General features: G+C 49.0%; 1 protein-coding gene across 1 annotated transcript in view; it reads left to right on the forward strand.

Moving 5' to 3' along the window:
* LOC149868709 (glyoxylate reductase/hydroxypyruvate reductase-like) overlaps positions 1–6,370 on the forward strand; it is a 37,690-nt gene extending 31,320 nt beyond the window's left edge. The window contains exons 5-9 of the mRNA XM_090039059.1: positions 562–650; positions 1,178–1,282; positions 2,136–2,271; positions 2,785–2,915; positions 5,587–6,370. Coding sequence (XP_089895185.1) covers positions 562–650; positions 1,178–1,282; positions 2,136–2,271; positions 2,785–2,915; positions 5,587–5,708 — 583 coding nt within the window. The 3' untranslated portion in view covers positions 5,709–6,370. The remainder of the gene's footprint in view (positions 1–561; positions 651–1,177; positions 1,283–2,135; positions 2,272–2,784; positions 2,916–5,586) is intronic.
* The last annotated feature ends 8,539 nt before the right edge of the window (positions 6,371–14,909 follow it).

The following is a 14,909-nucleotide window of genomic DNA, read 5'->3' on the forward strand; positions in this document are numbered from 1 at the left end:
AACTGGCAATACAGCTAGGCAGCATGGTGGAGACACAGCTGCCTGCAGGTAAGTCTGTGCAGGGGGAGGGGTATAAGCAATGCAACTGAGAGCAGAGAGGGCATAGGCAACATGTGGAGGGGCACAGTGGGGCTCACCACTTCTGGGGTGATTGAGGCAGTGGCAGCAGCTGCTTGTGCCAAACCTGTTCAGTGAGGGAGGGAGTGGGGCACAGTTGGCAGCTGCGGCCAGAGGCACTGCCCAGCCAAGGGGGTGCGCAGTGCCTGAGTCCAGGGCCGGGGTCGGGGCCGGGGCCTGGGCTGGAGCAAGTGGGAATGCACAGCTTTAACCCTGCATGTGACTGCCAGCGATGGAAGCCGCTTGCCCAGGCGGACAGACAGGGGCCTGAGTGAGGGGTTTATGCTACGACCTGGCAGCCAAGCCTTTGTGGCCCTGTGGTTGGGAACCTCTGCTATAAAATGATTAACCTGAGCTAAACAGGAACAGTCTCCACTTTCCAAAGTGCTAGTGTTGTACAACATCTAACATGCACCTGAAGTAGCTTCACATGTCATTCTTAAGCGGTGGCTGGGGGACCTGGAAACCGCTCTGGATGTGTGGACATGGCCTGACAGACAGCACTGTGGGAATTCTCGGACTGGGAAGAATAGGTGAGTTGCAATATCCCCAGAGACATTTCTGTACAGCTTTCATATACAACCGGCCAAAAATTTTTGCATTTTGATACTTTGGTGAAAAACCAAATTGACAAAAAAAAAAGACAAAACATAGCAACATGAATTAGAGCTTGTCAAAACTGGTTCAATGAATCGGCTCTATCACTCTGATGGATAATGACTCCCCCCATTCCCCCCCTCCCTCCCACCTAGCAAACCTGCTCAGAGCATAGGCTGAGGGGTAGGTATGTGGCAACTTGCCCTGAATACTAGGCCACGGGGGCTGTCCTGAGACCCAAGTGGCCTCGGAGATGCCAATAGGCTCAGGAGGCTGGATACCTATTTCTCCCATCAGGCACAACAGCCCCTCCTTTACTGACTGATCATTTGAAGAAAACTCATCCAGTGAAATCTCTGAGCTTCCCATTCCCAATAGACCTGCCCTTCTGCGGAAGAGCGGATCAGAAGTGCAGATGAGCACAGAAGAGAAGGAACTCAGGGTTATAAATTCTGCTTTACAGGGGTTGCTGTTGCAACACGTTTAAAGCCATTTGGAGTCAAGAGATTCCTCTACACTGACATGAGTGCCAGGCCTGAAGTGGCAACCAGCATCCCAGCAGACTTTGGTAAGGTGGAAAGGTGCTGTGGCCCAGAACACGCTCAGGCAGTGGAAAGTACAGGCTAGAGCAGCCCATCCCAATGAAAGCTCTAAGCCAGGGATGGACAAAATACAGCCCACAGGCCAGGTCCGGCCCGCCAAGGGATTTTGTCTATCACGCAGCAGGTCCCTCAGTCCCACCCAGCCTAGGTGCTGGGAGCAGCATGGGCCATGCCGCATGCAGCAGATCCTGCCACACGCGCAGCGGGGCTGAGGCAGTGCAGCACCCGGATTCCATTTCCCAGCAGCTCTGCTAGACCCAGGCACCTGGGGCTGTCCACCTGCATCCACATCCTCTGAGATGAGAGTTTTCTCCCATTCAACATGGGGGCAAATCCAAGACCCTCATCTTGGATTTGAGTACCAGGCAGGGGGTAGGCAACTACTGCAGCTCCAGCTCCAGCTCCAGCTCCGGCTCTGGCTCCGGCTCCGGCTCTGGCTCTGTCCCAGACTTGGGGTTGGAGTCAGAGCTGCAGATTTCTTTTTCTTATTTTGAGCTCCCACCCCCAGGCAGTGACTGCACATGAAATTATAAGCAAAAGGCGCATATGCTTAATGCAAGCAGCACATGCTTCCTGTAGAAGAGCCTGTGGAATGAAAGAGCTGAGAAAAGCTGCATTATGCCAAACTACATAGCTTTATTTGGGGAAATTGTTTACATGCGCATACAAGAAGTTTAAATGAGCCAGCATTAGGGAACAAATTGTCTAATATTTGTGGATTCGGGTCAGCTCAGTGCCAAGAAAAATCTGAGGCTTTGTCCAACATTATATGTGGTTTTGTTTGAAATCTCTGGAGGTTCTCTGTTTTGTTCTTCACAGTGACCATGGATGAGCTGGCAAGGCTTTCGGACTTCATTGTTGTGTGTTGTGCTTTAACTCCTGAAACCCAGGGTATCTGCAGCAAAAGTCTTTTCTCCCAAATGAAAGATACTGCCATATTTGTCAACACCAGCAGGTGAGAGAGGCTGGGAGAGAAAATAAATGTTTTCCAGCCAGTACTCAGCAAGATAAACACAGAGATGTCACACTGGAGAACATACACTCCTGACACAAATCCTTACATGATCAGAGAGGGAGATAAGATTTATACTCCTGGCTCTAATGACATCCCAGCTCAATAATATCAAATCAACTTTAACGCAATTATTAAAAATAAAAGGCTTACGCTGGTGTAATCTGACAACATGCTGATGGCAAGGGAAGAGATGCATCACGATAAAGGAAAATCCCATCAATAGGATTCAGTCTCATTAGATAAGCTGATCCCACACATAATACAGTATGATTCATGCCAGAGAACAGTACTGTAAGCCCTCGGCCTCAGAGTTTATTATAAAGCTGCCTTCAAGTCTATCCAATCCTGTTGTTAAAACCTTCACCAGATAACTAAGGCTCTTAGCTGCTAGAGCAGCAACACACAGAAGATGCCCAGGAACTGATTGATACTTTGTTCTTCTGTTCCCAACAGGGGTGGCGTAGTGAACCAGGATGACCTGTACCAGGCATTGGTCAATGGTCAGATTGCAGCTGCTGGTCTGGATGTCACAGAGCCTGAGCCTCTGCCTATAGATCATCCTCTTTTTAAACTTAAAAACTGTGGTGAGTGTGTGTTGAAAGCAGCTCCTGTCTTCTGAAGAGCAGCAGCTGAAAAGGTGGTTTGGGAATTACAAGCTTTGGCCTTGTTTCTACAACACACAGTTTTTACAAAAGCTGCTTGGAGAATGTGCAGTGAAATAATATCCACTGGAAAAAGCCTTTCTGTTGAAATTAAACACTTTCAGGGAATGTGTTTATTTTGAGAGAATTTCTGATGGGAGAAAAGCCAAATGAATCATATTGCCTTTCTCATTTCATTTTGGTAATGCTGAAACGGTTCATTTTTACATTTATATTCAAATATAATTTATCTTACATTTCTATTAATTTAATATTCACTATTGTGTGCTCTATTTGTAACGCTTTGGCATTATCAAAACAGTTTGATGTTTTTGGACTGGAACATTTCAGTGTTTCCAAGTCAGTATTTTTTCTGGGCTTTTTGTTCTGTGGTACATTTTGAACTTTTGAATTTTCATTTCAATTCAAAATGAAAGGAACTCCAAAATACTGCAATTTCCTATAGAGGAAGTTTTCCTCTAGCTCTAGTCATCACCAGGCATGGGTTTGTCTCAGTGCATTTGCTTCTCCAGTCATATTTGTAGTCTTAAAAATCCTCTTTTGGCAGGTGTCCCTGTTTCCAATGAAGAAATACCGTTGAGATTTGCCCCAGTGCAAACTAGACTAAAAAAACAGTAGATCAGACCCTCAGCAGGTATCAATCTGTATGCCACCCCTGGAGTCAGTAGAGCTATACCAATATATATCACCTGAAGCCATGAACCATTTAATGTGTCCTGAATAACTAGCAGCTTTTCTAAGCCAGGGAATAGGAGCAATCTTGGAAATAAATTTCAGTGCCCAGCAGGGCTGTGCTTGCCTAAAAATCTATAATCAATTCAGTTCATAAAATGTTAAGGTTGTAAGGTTAAATGCACCCCTTTAACTCTGCCCTTTGGTGTGCAGGCATTAAAACAAGCTCAAATGACCTGATTGCATATTAATTCTGAAATGTCCAATGTCATACAAATGGCTTCTACTGCCTCGTGTATGTGTGAAGTATCTCAGCATTTTCTCCATTCTTTTTCTATGTACATTAAGTTTGTTGTTATACAGGGTGAGGGCATCAGTATTGCTGTAGGGTCTGAACCTCATCTGAGCTGAACTGCAAGAGCTAGCCTCTGGCCCATAGATAGTCTATGGTAAAGTATGTATTAATTATCTGGCCAGTGTTAGGGTGCTATATTCTGTATTTTTTCTTTTCAGCCAACAGAACTGAGAGACCTTCAGGGGTAAATCAGAGCATGAAACATTTAACTACTAATTCAACTGCAAAATGTGGTGGTTTGTGTATAGAATTTAGGGGTTTGGCATCTGGACAGCTATGCAGCCCAGAGCCCAGGAACCTGTATAGGCAAGGGAAAGAGGGCATGTTTGACAGTTAGCATAAACAGATCATCACTGACCTGTCTTTAAAGGGGGCTGAACTGTATTTACACTAAACAGGAGGTTATGTCTAAAATGTGTTGACAGGTGCTGTTTCAACCAGAACCGTGTTTGTAGCTGATTGCTACAAATCAGCCCAGACAGGCCGTTATTACCACAGGCTGGCAGATTGGTGGCCAATATGGAATGAGCACAGTGGCCAGCAGCCAGATGTCTACATCTGGTTAGCTGTAAATGGTGGCAGCCTCCCTGGCAGTGCCAGAAGCAACATCACATTCTAGTTGGACCATGGAAGACACCTTGCTCTCTCCCCATCTGAGGAGAGAACATCAAGTGGAAGGGCATTTCAGTAAGCAGGTGGGGGAATTAATTTCCCCAAGGTGTCATCTGACACTAGCACTAATAATAAGCATGCACATGCATCACCTCCTCCCTCTTCCTCTCCTTCTAAGCCCCAGAGCAAGGCTGATCTAGGGCCACATGTGTGTGCAACACTCAGCAGAGGGATGTTTTGTGTGTGTGTAGTGCCATCTGCCCCTGCTGTTTGCGTGTTCTGCTCTTGCAAGCCAGCAGGGGATTGACATTTTTAAGAATCCAGCAGGATTTGACTAAAACATCATCTTAACTTTGGAAATCCTTTTAAAACCCTGCAGGATTCTTGTAAATTTCAATCCCCTGCCAGCTCACACGAACAGAGCAGGCAGGCAGATCGGAGACAGGTGTGACTTGCATGCAGACATCCCCAAGTCAAAAGGCAGCTGGTAGGTCTCTTCTTAGCCCCACTGTGGCTTAACGGTACCCTTGCCATCCTCAGCTTTTGCAACCTCCAGCAGTCAAGCAACTGGGAGTCCAAAAGGCCTCTGTGAAGAACCCATTTCCACAGCTCCAACACACAGTCTAAGCCTCCTGCCCTTAAGTATGCTAACTCAGCAGCATCCCTTCCTCACAGAGTCCTAAGCAAGGTGCAGGCCCATAGGTGAGCTATACAACAAGAGTATCCAAAATCCATGGGAATCTGTTGCTTTTTTAAGAGGCTCTGGCTGAGGATCAGATTGCAGGATTGTGCAAAGGCTTTCAGAGGACCCCTGCTGTATGAAGACCAGGTGATGAATAGAGGTGATAGGGTAACATTTGGAGGCATCCAGATAGCTCAGGCCCTCAAATTCCTACAGCATAACTCAGTATCAAAGAAGTAACCTCTGGGCTTTGGTTTTTTTTTCTGTTTCAGTTGTCCTGCCCCATATTGCCAGTGCCACGATCAGTACACGCAATGCCATGGCTGCCTTAGCAGCAAACAACTTGCTGGCAGGTCTCCGGGGTGAAGCAATGGAAAAAGAGGTGCCACTTTGAGAAAAAAACTGCAAGGCTCTCTTCTCACTCACCCTCCTTCTAACACACCACTAACCTATATGAAAACAGCCACTCATTGTCAGGAACCATTTTAACCACAGAGGTCCTGTGACACACTCTGAATGTGGAAGATTTAGCACCTATAGCTGTGTGTTCAGTTATATTATACTTTAAATACAAGCTTTTAGACCCGTTGTAGTGTTAAAGCACCATTACTTTCTTAATTTAGAGAAAGAATGGGTCAATTCTCATCATCTCTCAGAATGGAAGTGCTTCATGACCATCAGATAGTATTAACCCCTTGTGATTAGCACCCCATCTACCTGCTACCCCCGCTGCCCCCATGTATTACATATGGCTCTATGCCCCTATACAGCTCTTAGTGATGCTGCAGAGCCCAGAGACACATATCCTGACATTAGAAGCGATGTTACTGCTGGTGTTCTGCTCATTGTTGGAGGTGAATGTCACAGACAGATAAGCAATCTTTTTAGAATGTGACCTTTTTTAAGCTAACTTGGCATTTGCTAAGGGGGAGAGGTTCATTAAAATTATCTGTATTCTTATTGTGCATTATACAATCGACAGGGAAGATCTCTAGTAAATTTGCATTTATAGAATGGGCACATTCCCAGAAATAAAACCTATAACATTTTTATCAACCTTGGCACTTTTTTGTAGTTTCATTTGCTTTGTGAATTCAGGTTATGTTCTCTTTCTTACATAGGAACCTTTAAAAGCTAGTGCACATTAAAGACATGTAAAGACTTCCATTTCCATTGCATTAACAAAGGAGTGTGGCAAACCTCACAGTCCTTGAAGTTCTTAATTAACCAAAAAGGGGTACCTTTACATCTACCTCTCCTACTCTCTCATATTTTTTTAGTGCCTTATGTTACAGCCATTGTGTTAAGAATAGCATGGCTTTCTCTCACCAGAATGAGTGGATTGTTTGGTTCATATAATATGCTTCATTTGCCTCTAACACCATGTGCACTTTTTTCAGTTTCTCAACAGTAGATGATATTCAGCATTGCCTAATTGGAAGCTGCTTGTAAGCCTTTTTTTTTTCTAGGAACTGAGTGTAGAGAAACTGAAATGATGTTGTTTGTGGGAGATGTGCACACACATACCTCCCAAGGAACAATTCAACAATAAAAAAGGAACTGGTATACCTTGCATATGGAACATAAGCGAATGGGAAAATAGGTGGAAAGAGTGACATGATGGAAATGGATGTGGAATGCTGACACATACTATTTTGGCATTCAAGTGTGTGCACAAAGTGGATGACACAGCTATGCCTCTACTAGACTTTAAAGCACGCAGAGTCCTTGGGACCTGAAGCCCAGGCTAACTCCTTAGTAATCTTTGTTTTGTAACAGCCCCTGCTGTTTTCTCCCAAGCCTCTCAGGCTTCTCTCATTTTGCCTTTCTTCTTCTCTGCCTGGTCTCAGGAGTCCTTTTTTCCAAGACTGTCTCTTCCACTAAGGCTTTGAAGTCCTTAATTGGCACCGGAAACAGCACAGAGTCTCCAGGTGCTAATGCCTGAATTCAGTGGTATTATGCAAATTGTCTATCATTCTCTTGATGTCCTATTCCCCACTGATAAAGTACACAGGCAGGCTCCCATAAGTGTGCCCCAAAACATGGTTAACTTCTTCCTATCCCATGTACAAGCTAGTCAGGGAAACTGAACCACAAAATATTACTGTAGCATAAACACATTTAACTCTGGAATATTGCAAACAATACCAATCTATCAAACATGTCTGCAAAATAAGAATGATAATGCTTCTCCACTTAGACGATAGGCTCTTCAAGGTAGGAACTTGATCCCACTATATCCATGTACAGTGCCCAGTAGAACTGAGCCAACATTTTGGATGGATCCTGAAGATGCTCTTGTAACATAGATAGTAATAAAAATGTACAATTGAATAATCATTAGCTGCAGGACCCTTGTGCAGATTGGGATTTTCAACAGAGTTTAAGGGAAATCCCAAAAGGTGCTGACTCCTATCTTAAAATCAGTGGGAGTTTAGGCATCTCAACAGGAATTAGATGCCTAAAATAACTATGGAAATCTGCCCCAAAGAGCTCAGACTCCATTAACACTGAATCAGTTGCCTAAATTCTTCAGCTTCCACTGAACTCTCGCTTGTTTTGCTAACTTGAAGAAGTCCCTACTGACTTCAGCAGAACTGCTCAGGGGAAAAAAGTGGCCAGGATTCAACATTAAGGGGCCTTTGATATCCTTGACAATGAAGGAGCTCCAGGAGGACTTGAGGGCAGAAATGCTATACCAGGGGTAGGCAACGTTTTTTGGCTGAAGTGCCAAAAAACCCACATTGGAAGGTGCCGGAGTGCCAGCATGCCAGAAAAACAAAATGAGGTCAGGGGCCACATGACAGGATGCCCTGCTTGTGCCCCTTGCTCCCAACCCAAAGCCCCTGCCCCCCCAGTCCCACTCATACCCCTGCTGCCCCTGCCCCTCAGGCCTGCTGCCCCTTGTCCCCCAGCCCAGGCTCCGTGGCTATCAGCAGCTACCCAGACCCTGGACCAGCTGCAGTCAGCAGGCTGCAAACAGCTGCTGCCTCCCCGCCCCAGCCCTGGCACTAGCTGCCTTCCAGACCCTGCCCCAGCCTCCAGGGAGGCAGCAGATACCAGCGATGCTCCCCACTGCGCTGTCCTCACACACGCTGCACTCTCAGCCCAGCTGCCCTCCCCTGGGCCCTCCCGAGTGCAGTGTGTGCGACCCAGAGAGGCAGCGCACAGAGGAACTGCACAGGGAAGCTGCCTATTGCTGCAAGCTCTGCACTGCCCAGGTCACACTTCCCCTATGTGCACGGGAGCAGCATGGGCAGAACACAGGGTTGATCTCCTCGCTGCTGCCCCCACCTGCAGGGTAAGCGCGTCCAGGGCAACGGGGACCTCCGACCAACAGGCAACTTTCTGCACCCACCGCTGTGCCTGCCGTGCCAGGTTTCACATGCTGCTCTGCAAAAGCGGTGGCAAAGACAGCACAGCGGGGAGCATCGCCTGTATCTGCTGCCTCCCTTGAGCCCAAGGCTAGATCTGGGGCTGGGAGGCAGCAGCTGTTTGTAGCCTCCCAGCTGCAGTCGGCCCAGGTTCTGGGTAGCTGCTGATAGCCGAGGAGCCCAGGCTGCTTGCAGCAGGGCTTCCATCCTCCCAGCCGGCTGCTGGGAGCAGCCCAGACAGACTCCATGGGTGTTAGCAGCCACCATGAACCTGGGCCAGCTGCAGCGGGGAGGCGGCAAACAACTGCTGCCTCCCCATCCCAGCCTTGGCTGTCTCCCAGCCCCAGGCTGTAGGAAGACGGCAGGTGCCGGCACTGCACCCAGTGAGGCCAGGGCCGTGGGCAGCATGGGGCTGGGGCCTGGGCCCACTGGCAGTGAGGGGCTGGGGCTGTGGGGCCAGGGCCACCCAGCAGCATGGTGCTGGGGCTGAGGCCCACAGGCAACAGGCCATATCAGTGCCCTGATGGCCCCAGCCCTAACCCCGTGATGTTGGCCACATGCTGCCAGCAGGCCCCAGTCGGCATCACTGCCATTGTGGGCCCCAGCCCAGTGCCAGCGCTAGGGTTGGGACCAGGGGCAGAGTTGGGATGGGGCTGGAGCCGCGGACCTGAAAGGGCCCTGGCCCCATCCCGGCACTACAGACAGCCCCAACCACATGTTGCTGGCAGGCCTGGCCCCAGCCCTGGCCCTGGCCAGCACCATTGCCGCTGCCAGGGCAGGGCAGTCAGCAGCACTGGGATGAAGCTGGGGCCCAGGCCTGCGGGCCTGCTTGGGCCCTGGCCCCATCCCTGCGCTGCCAGCGGGTCTGGCCACGTGCTGCCGGTGCGCCTGGCCCCGGCCAGCACCTCCACCACCGCTGCCTGCCCCAGCCCAGCACTACTGCTGGGCCAGGGCCATCTGCAGTGCCAGTATGAGGCTGGGGCCTGGGCCCATGGAGGTGTACGGCCCCTGGCCCCATCTCGGCACCGCCGGCAGGCCTGGTCCTGGCCATGTGCTGCCAGCGGACCGGGCACCACCACTGCCTACCCCAGCCCAGCACCACTGCTGGGCCAGGGCCATCTGCAGTGCTGGACATGTGCGGGCCCTGGCCCCATCTTGGTGCTACAGATGGTGCTGGCCCCAGCCACGTGCTGCTGGCGGGTCTGGCCCCAGCCCTTAAGACTGCCGCTGCTGGCCCCAGCCCAGTGCCGATGCCGGGCCAGGGCCAGGGCCGGGGCCGGGGCTGTGGAGGCCCCAACCCCATCCGGACCATTCTGGCCGTGTGCTGCTGCTGGCCTTGGCCCAAGCTGCCAGCGGGCCTGGCCTCAGCCCTCGCCGCTGGCCCCAGCCCAGTGCCGCTGCCGGGCCCAGGCTGTCGGCAGTGTCAGGATGGGGCTGGGACCTGCACAGGCACCAGCGCTGTTGACAGCCCCAGCAGCTAGCTGGGGCTGAGCTGGGCCCAGGCCCAGCTGCGGCCACATGCTGCCAGTGAGCCCCAGCCCTGTGCAGGCCCAGCACCACCACCGCCACAGGCCCCAGCCCTGCACAGCCCCAGCCTCAGCCCAGTGCTACGACAGCCCGGCCGCAGCCCCAGCCCCATGCTTCTGCGGGGCCCAGCTCCGTGCTGCCAGCAGGCCCTGGCCCCAGCTCCATGCTGCCCACAGCCAGGCTCCAGCCCCCTGTTGCCTGTGTCAGATTTCAAAGAGGTGACTCTGCAGTTAACCCTGAAGTTAGGCACCCAGTCAGATTTTCAGTGTGCCTAGGAGCCTAACTTCGGAAACAGCACCTATCTGTATTTTCAAAAGGCTGGGTTTAAGTGACCTCCTCAAAGTCTTCCCAGAGCTGGGACTTAAACACGAGGGGTGTCTATACATGTGCTCAGGGAGGGGCATTTTACTTAGAACAGCTCCCAAGCACCGGTCTAATTTAAGATGCCCTAAGTATCTTGTGTACTCAGCATCCCACACTTCAAAATAGTGGCGGGCGTGCTTTAACTAAAGCTCACTTGATGAACTTTAATTAAAGCATCCCCACAGCCCTTTTGAAATATGGGGGCACTGAATACACATGGCAGCGAGGCTGCTGGGGTGTTCTAATTAGAACACTCGAGAAGGCTCATTTCAAGTCTCCTGTGACGAGTTCTGATTATAATGTGTCAGAGCAGGCATCCCACGCATACACAGGTACCGAAAGGGCCTGATTTTATTCCACCAATTAGGCCTGTAAATAGATTAGGTGCCTAAATGCAATCCTATTCTACCCTGGCAGATTAATCCTCTGAAAAACAGTTCATGCAAAGGTAAGTGGCCAAAATTTGGAATGGGCTTCCAAGGGAGGCTGTGCTCTCCCCTACCTGGAGGGTCTTTAAGAGAAGGCTGGATAGGCATCTGGCGGGGGTCATCCGACCCCAGCACTCTTTCCTGCCCAGGACAGGGAGTTGGACTTAATGATCTGTTGAGGTCCCCTCCGACCCTAGCATCTATGAATCTATGGGTGGGTCCTCCACCTTGATGCTTTTTTGTGACTCAAACTAAAGGCTAGAGTGTTGTTGTAGCCATAATAGACAACAACAGTCTAAGAAATCGGTGAGAAACAAGGGGGGGTTTTTGGTGGTGACATTATTTTATTGGACCACTGTCTAGTTGGGGGAGAGGTTAGACAAGCTTTTGGGCAGATGCCAATATCCACTTAGATACCTACGAGGCAGAATAGGATTTGCTCCAAGTTGTCCCATGCCCTCTGCTTAGCTACTGAACCACCCAAAGCACGGCCAGAAAAGGAGTACTTTTCTCAACAGCTCAATTGACAGTTCATTATCCAGCCACATTTGAAGCGACCTAAAAACTGATTCTGTACTGGTTTATGCTTTCTGACATACCTTTATACAAATCAGCACATGATTTGGCTCATCACCTTGTGCTACTAAGGGAGCACTTCATCAGTTTTTCCCCCTGGCAAAGGCAGGCTGATAATAATTACCCTATGTTTTAGTGCCTACTGGCAAAGCGACGTATTATTCACTTGCCTTGGCTGCTTTCATCACTTTCCACATATCCTCAGTACATTCAATGCTACTGTTTTATGCCAGGGGTTCCTGGCATATTGCAAGATTCATGCACACAGCTAGACACATTGCTGAGTGATTGGGGTGGGGGCAATGGAGACATCTAGTGGTTAACTTAGTACATTTAGTAATTCACCTGCTGACAGTTCTGACTTTGGGCTGAAGAAGGGGATGCTTTAAACATAGTTATCTTCTAACCTGTGTTTCTAGGTAATGTAATTCCAGTCTCCATTCCCTGCTTTATTTTGCCCAGTATATTTATCTTGAATGAGCATCTTAAGCCACAAGAAGTCATACCATACCATACCGTACTATACCATACCAATTTGTATCTCTATTTTGTTAGGGCTCTAAACCAGAATCTTATTACAGTTGCTTTCATTATTATGCAGACCTTCTGTTCATTGCACAGGAATGGAATGTGCAAGTTACATGCACAAATGTTTGCAAAAAGGAAATGGGCATTACCATTTGCAACAGATATGTTTGTACAAAACCAACCAGTGAATAGAAAGAATGCCATGTGACTAATCTGACCAATCCCAATTAACTGACATATTCACAAGTAGGCAATAGCAATGTTTGTCAAGAACCACTCTGAAAAAAAATCTATAGAGCCAAAATAATTTTAAAAATAATTGTGTAATAATTATGAATAATACACACGTCTGCAGAAACTGTAATTCCTTTATAGATATGGAGCCCGCAAACAGAAAGAGAATCCATCAAATAAATTAGTTGGGGGGAGTAATTTGTTTAGTACTGTTGTGAATATATGCTGTCACCTGAAATAATGGTTCAAGGCAGGTGTACATTTAATGATTGTTTTTAGTAGGAATCAGGAAAAGACATATTCTGTACTGAACATTTACATTATGTCAATATATTAAGATGAAGGGGAGAATTTTCATATGGCATAAATCTACATTTCAGATATGCCAGTTTTTTTGAAGGGAAGATAGCCTATTCAGTCCAACTGACTGGTGGACCCATTTACAGTCATTTTATTCTGAAGTGAACCTTCCTGACTGTCTGAGATAATCTCACCAGGGCAATGCTGGCAGCTTTAGGAAATTTGAGAGCCTTCTGAGCATTTTGCAGTTTCACTGGCCCTGAAATGATTAAACATCTCCATTTAATGCTCTCTGAAGTCACACCCTCTTCCAGTCTCCATAGACTATTCCACCATTGCTGCATTGGACAGTGAAGACGAGTGGGATGCCTTTTTGTAGGTGAGGGTGCAGTTTCGACCATAGCTTGTCAGTAGATCTCTCCGCATACAAAGCCAGCTAGTATGCAGAGAGACCACCAAATGTCTGTCAGAAAGGGATGCTGTAGAATCAATGATAGGGGAAAAGATGAAATGAGGTTGGTCTGACTCAGCAAGTTGGGCTTGAATGGTGACAATAAAGTGCACATTCACCTGGGCTCAAGCACCACGGTGATGGCTTTGATTGGTCTTGATTTTGTTTTCTGCATCCTCTTGTGACATGACATCTGCCCTGAGCCAGTCTGCCAAGGTGAATCCAGCTGAAATGCTCTGTCTCCAAAAGTCCTAATACAAGCCCCTTGGACTTTTGGTCAGAAGAGAGGCTTTTCCAACCAGACCTTTCTCTTCTATGCCCTAGCAGGCAAGGGAGGAAAACCCCAACTCTCCTACTTACCTTCAATCAGAGCTGGCCTTAAGGATGGACAACATGTGTAATCACTTAAGGACCTATATTAACAGGTACTAGCTAACTGTGCAGTAGAGGATCGTGATCCAGACATGCCAGGGGCAGTTGTGGGGAGCAGCTTGGGCCTGAACCAGATGTGCTGGGGAGGACGAAGAGGGGAGGAGCAGAGTGGTCCCAATCAGCATGAGCCAGGGTTGCAAAGGAAGCAGCCCAGCCCTGATCTTGACACATCAAGTCGGGCAGTGCAGGATGGGGTGGGGCAGAGTGGCCCTGATCAGGACACTTATGGGGGCAGGCAGAGCTTGGGGGAGCAGCCCCAATCCAAACGTGCAAAGCAGATGAGGAACAGCCCAGCCCTGATCCAGATGTGGGGAGGGGTTGGGCATGGTGGAACAGCTCCTATCTGGATGCTTGGAGGGGGCCAGGAACAGCCTGACCTGATCCAAACATGCTGGGGGCAGGCAAAGCCCTGACCCCACTGTGCCGCAACAGCCCAGGCAGGGCTAGGGCTGGCCGCATGGAGCTGCCCCTGCTCCTGAACTGCCAATTTTTTTTTTGACCCATAAGGATCCCCACAGGCCAGACCTCATGGCTCCATGGACTGGAGGTTGAGCATCCATGCACTAGGGACTAGGCTACCAATGGAAGCTTCTAGTAGCCCATTGCTCAGTGGCCAACATATTATCCAATAAACTTGCCTCTTCCTACTGCACGCTCCTTCTTAAAGCACTCCAACCCAAGCTGGGAGTCCCCCAGACTTAAGAACCACATGACATGGGCCACAACCTAATCCTAGTGCACCTGCATGGAGCAGATTCACTTCCTAAACCCTAATGAGAATAGGTTATGGTGGTACTGACAACAAGCAGGTGGTAAGGCCACGTAGGGAGAGGGAACAGCATTAAGATGATAAGCCAAAGTGTAGGGGAGTTAGGACTGTGTTGGGGACAAACTATTGTAAGCTATAAGGCTTGGATGTTCAGGCTTGAGCACAGACATGAAAACAAACCTTCAACATTAGCATAGGCCTCCCTCATCCATACACACCCAGCTATCACTGCTGAACACTTAATACCCTTAGGCATGGAGGAGGATTAACAGCAGTCTGCTGGGCCAGGCCAAGACTATGCAGAGCCCCCAGGGAAAGAAACATGGCGGAGCCTCAGGCAGGCTGGGACAGTTTGGCAGGAGAAGGGTTCTCATTAGGGTGAGAGGGAGGGGGGGAACCAGGAATGGGAGCGGGGGGGTAATTGTTGCCACAAAGGAAGCAGAGGGGCAAGGAGAATTGGGACTGCAAAGTTCCCAGCAAAGGTGGGAGTTGAGTCACTCTGCTGAATAGAGGATGACATTAAATATATGCTGGGTGGGGTGGGCGGGGTACCGGCAAAACAATGGCCAGTGGCTGTACAGTAGGGTTTGCAGCTACCTACTGCTGTCAGTTT

The sequence above is a fragment of the Crocodylus siamensis genome, chromosome 3 (assembly GCF_052110815.1).
Source record: "Crocodylus siamensis isolate JL-2025a chromosome 3, ASM5211081v1, whole genome shotgun sequence".
In the NCBI taxonomy this organism is placed as follows: Eukaryota; Metazoa; Chordata; order Crocodylia; family Crocodylidae; genus Crocodylus; species Crocodylus siamensis.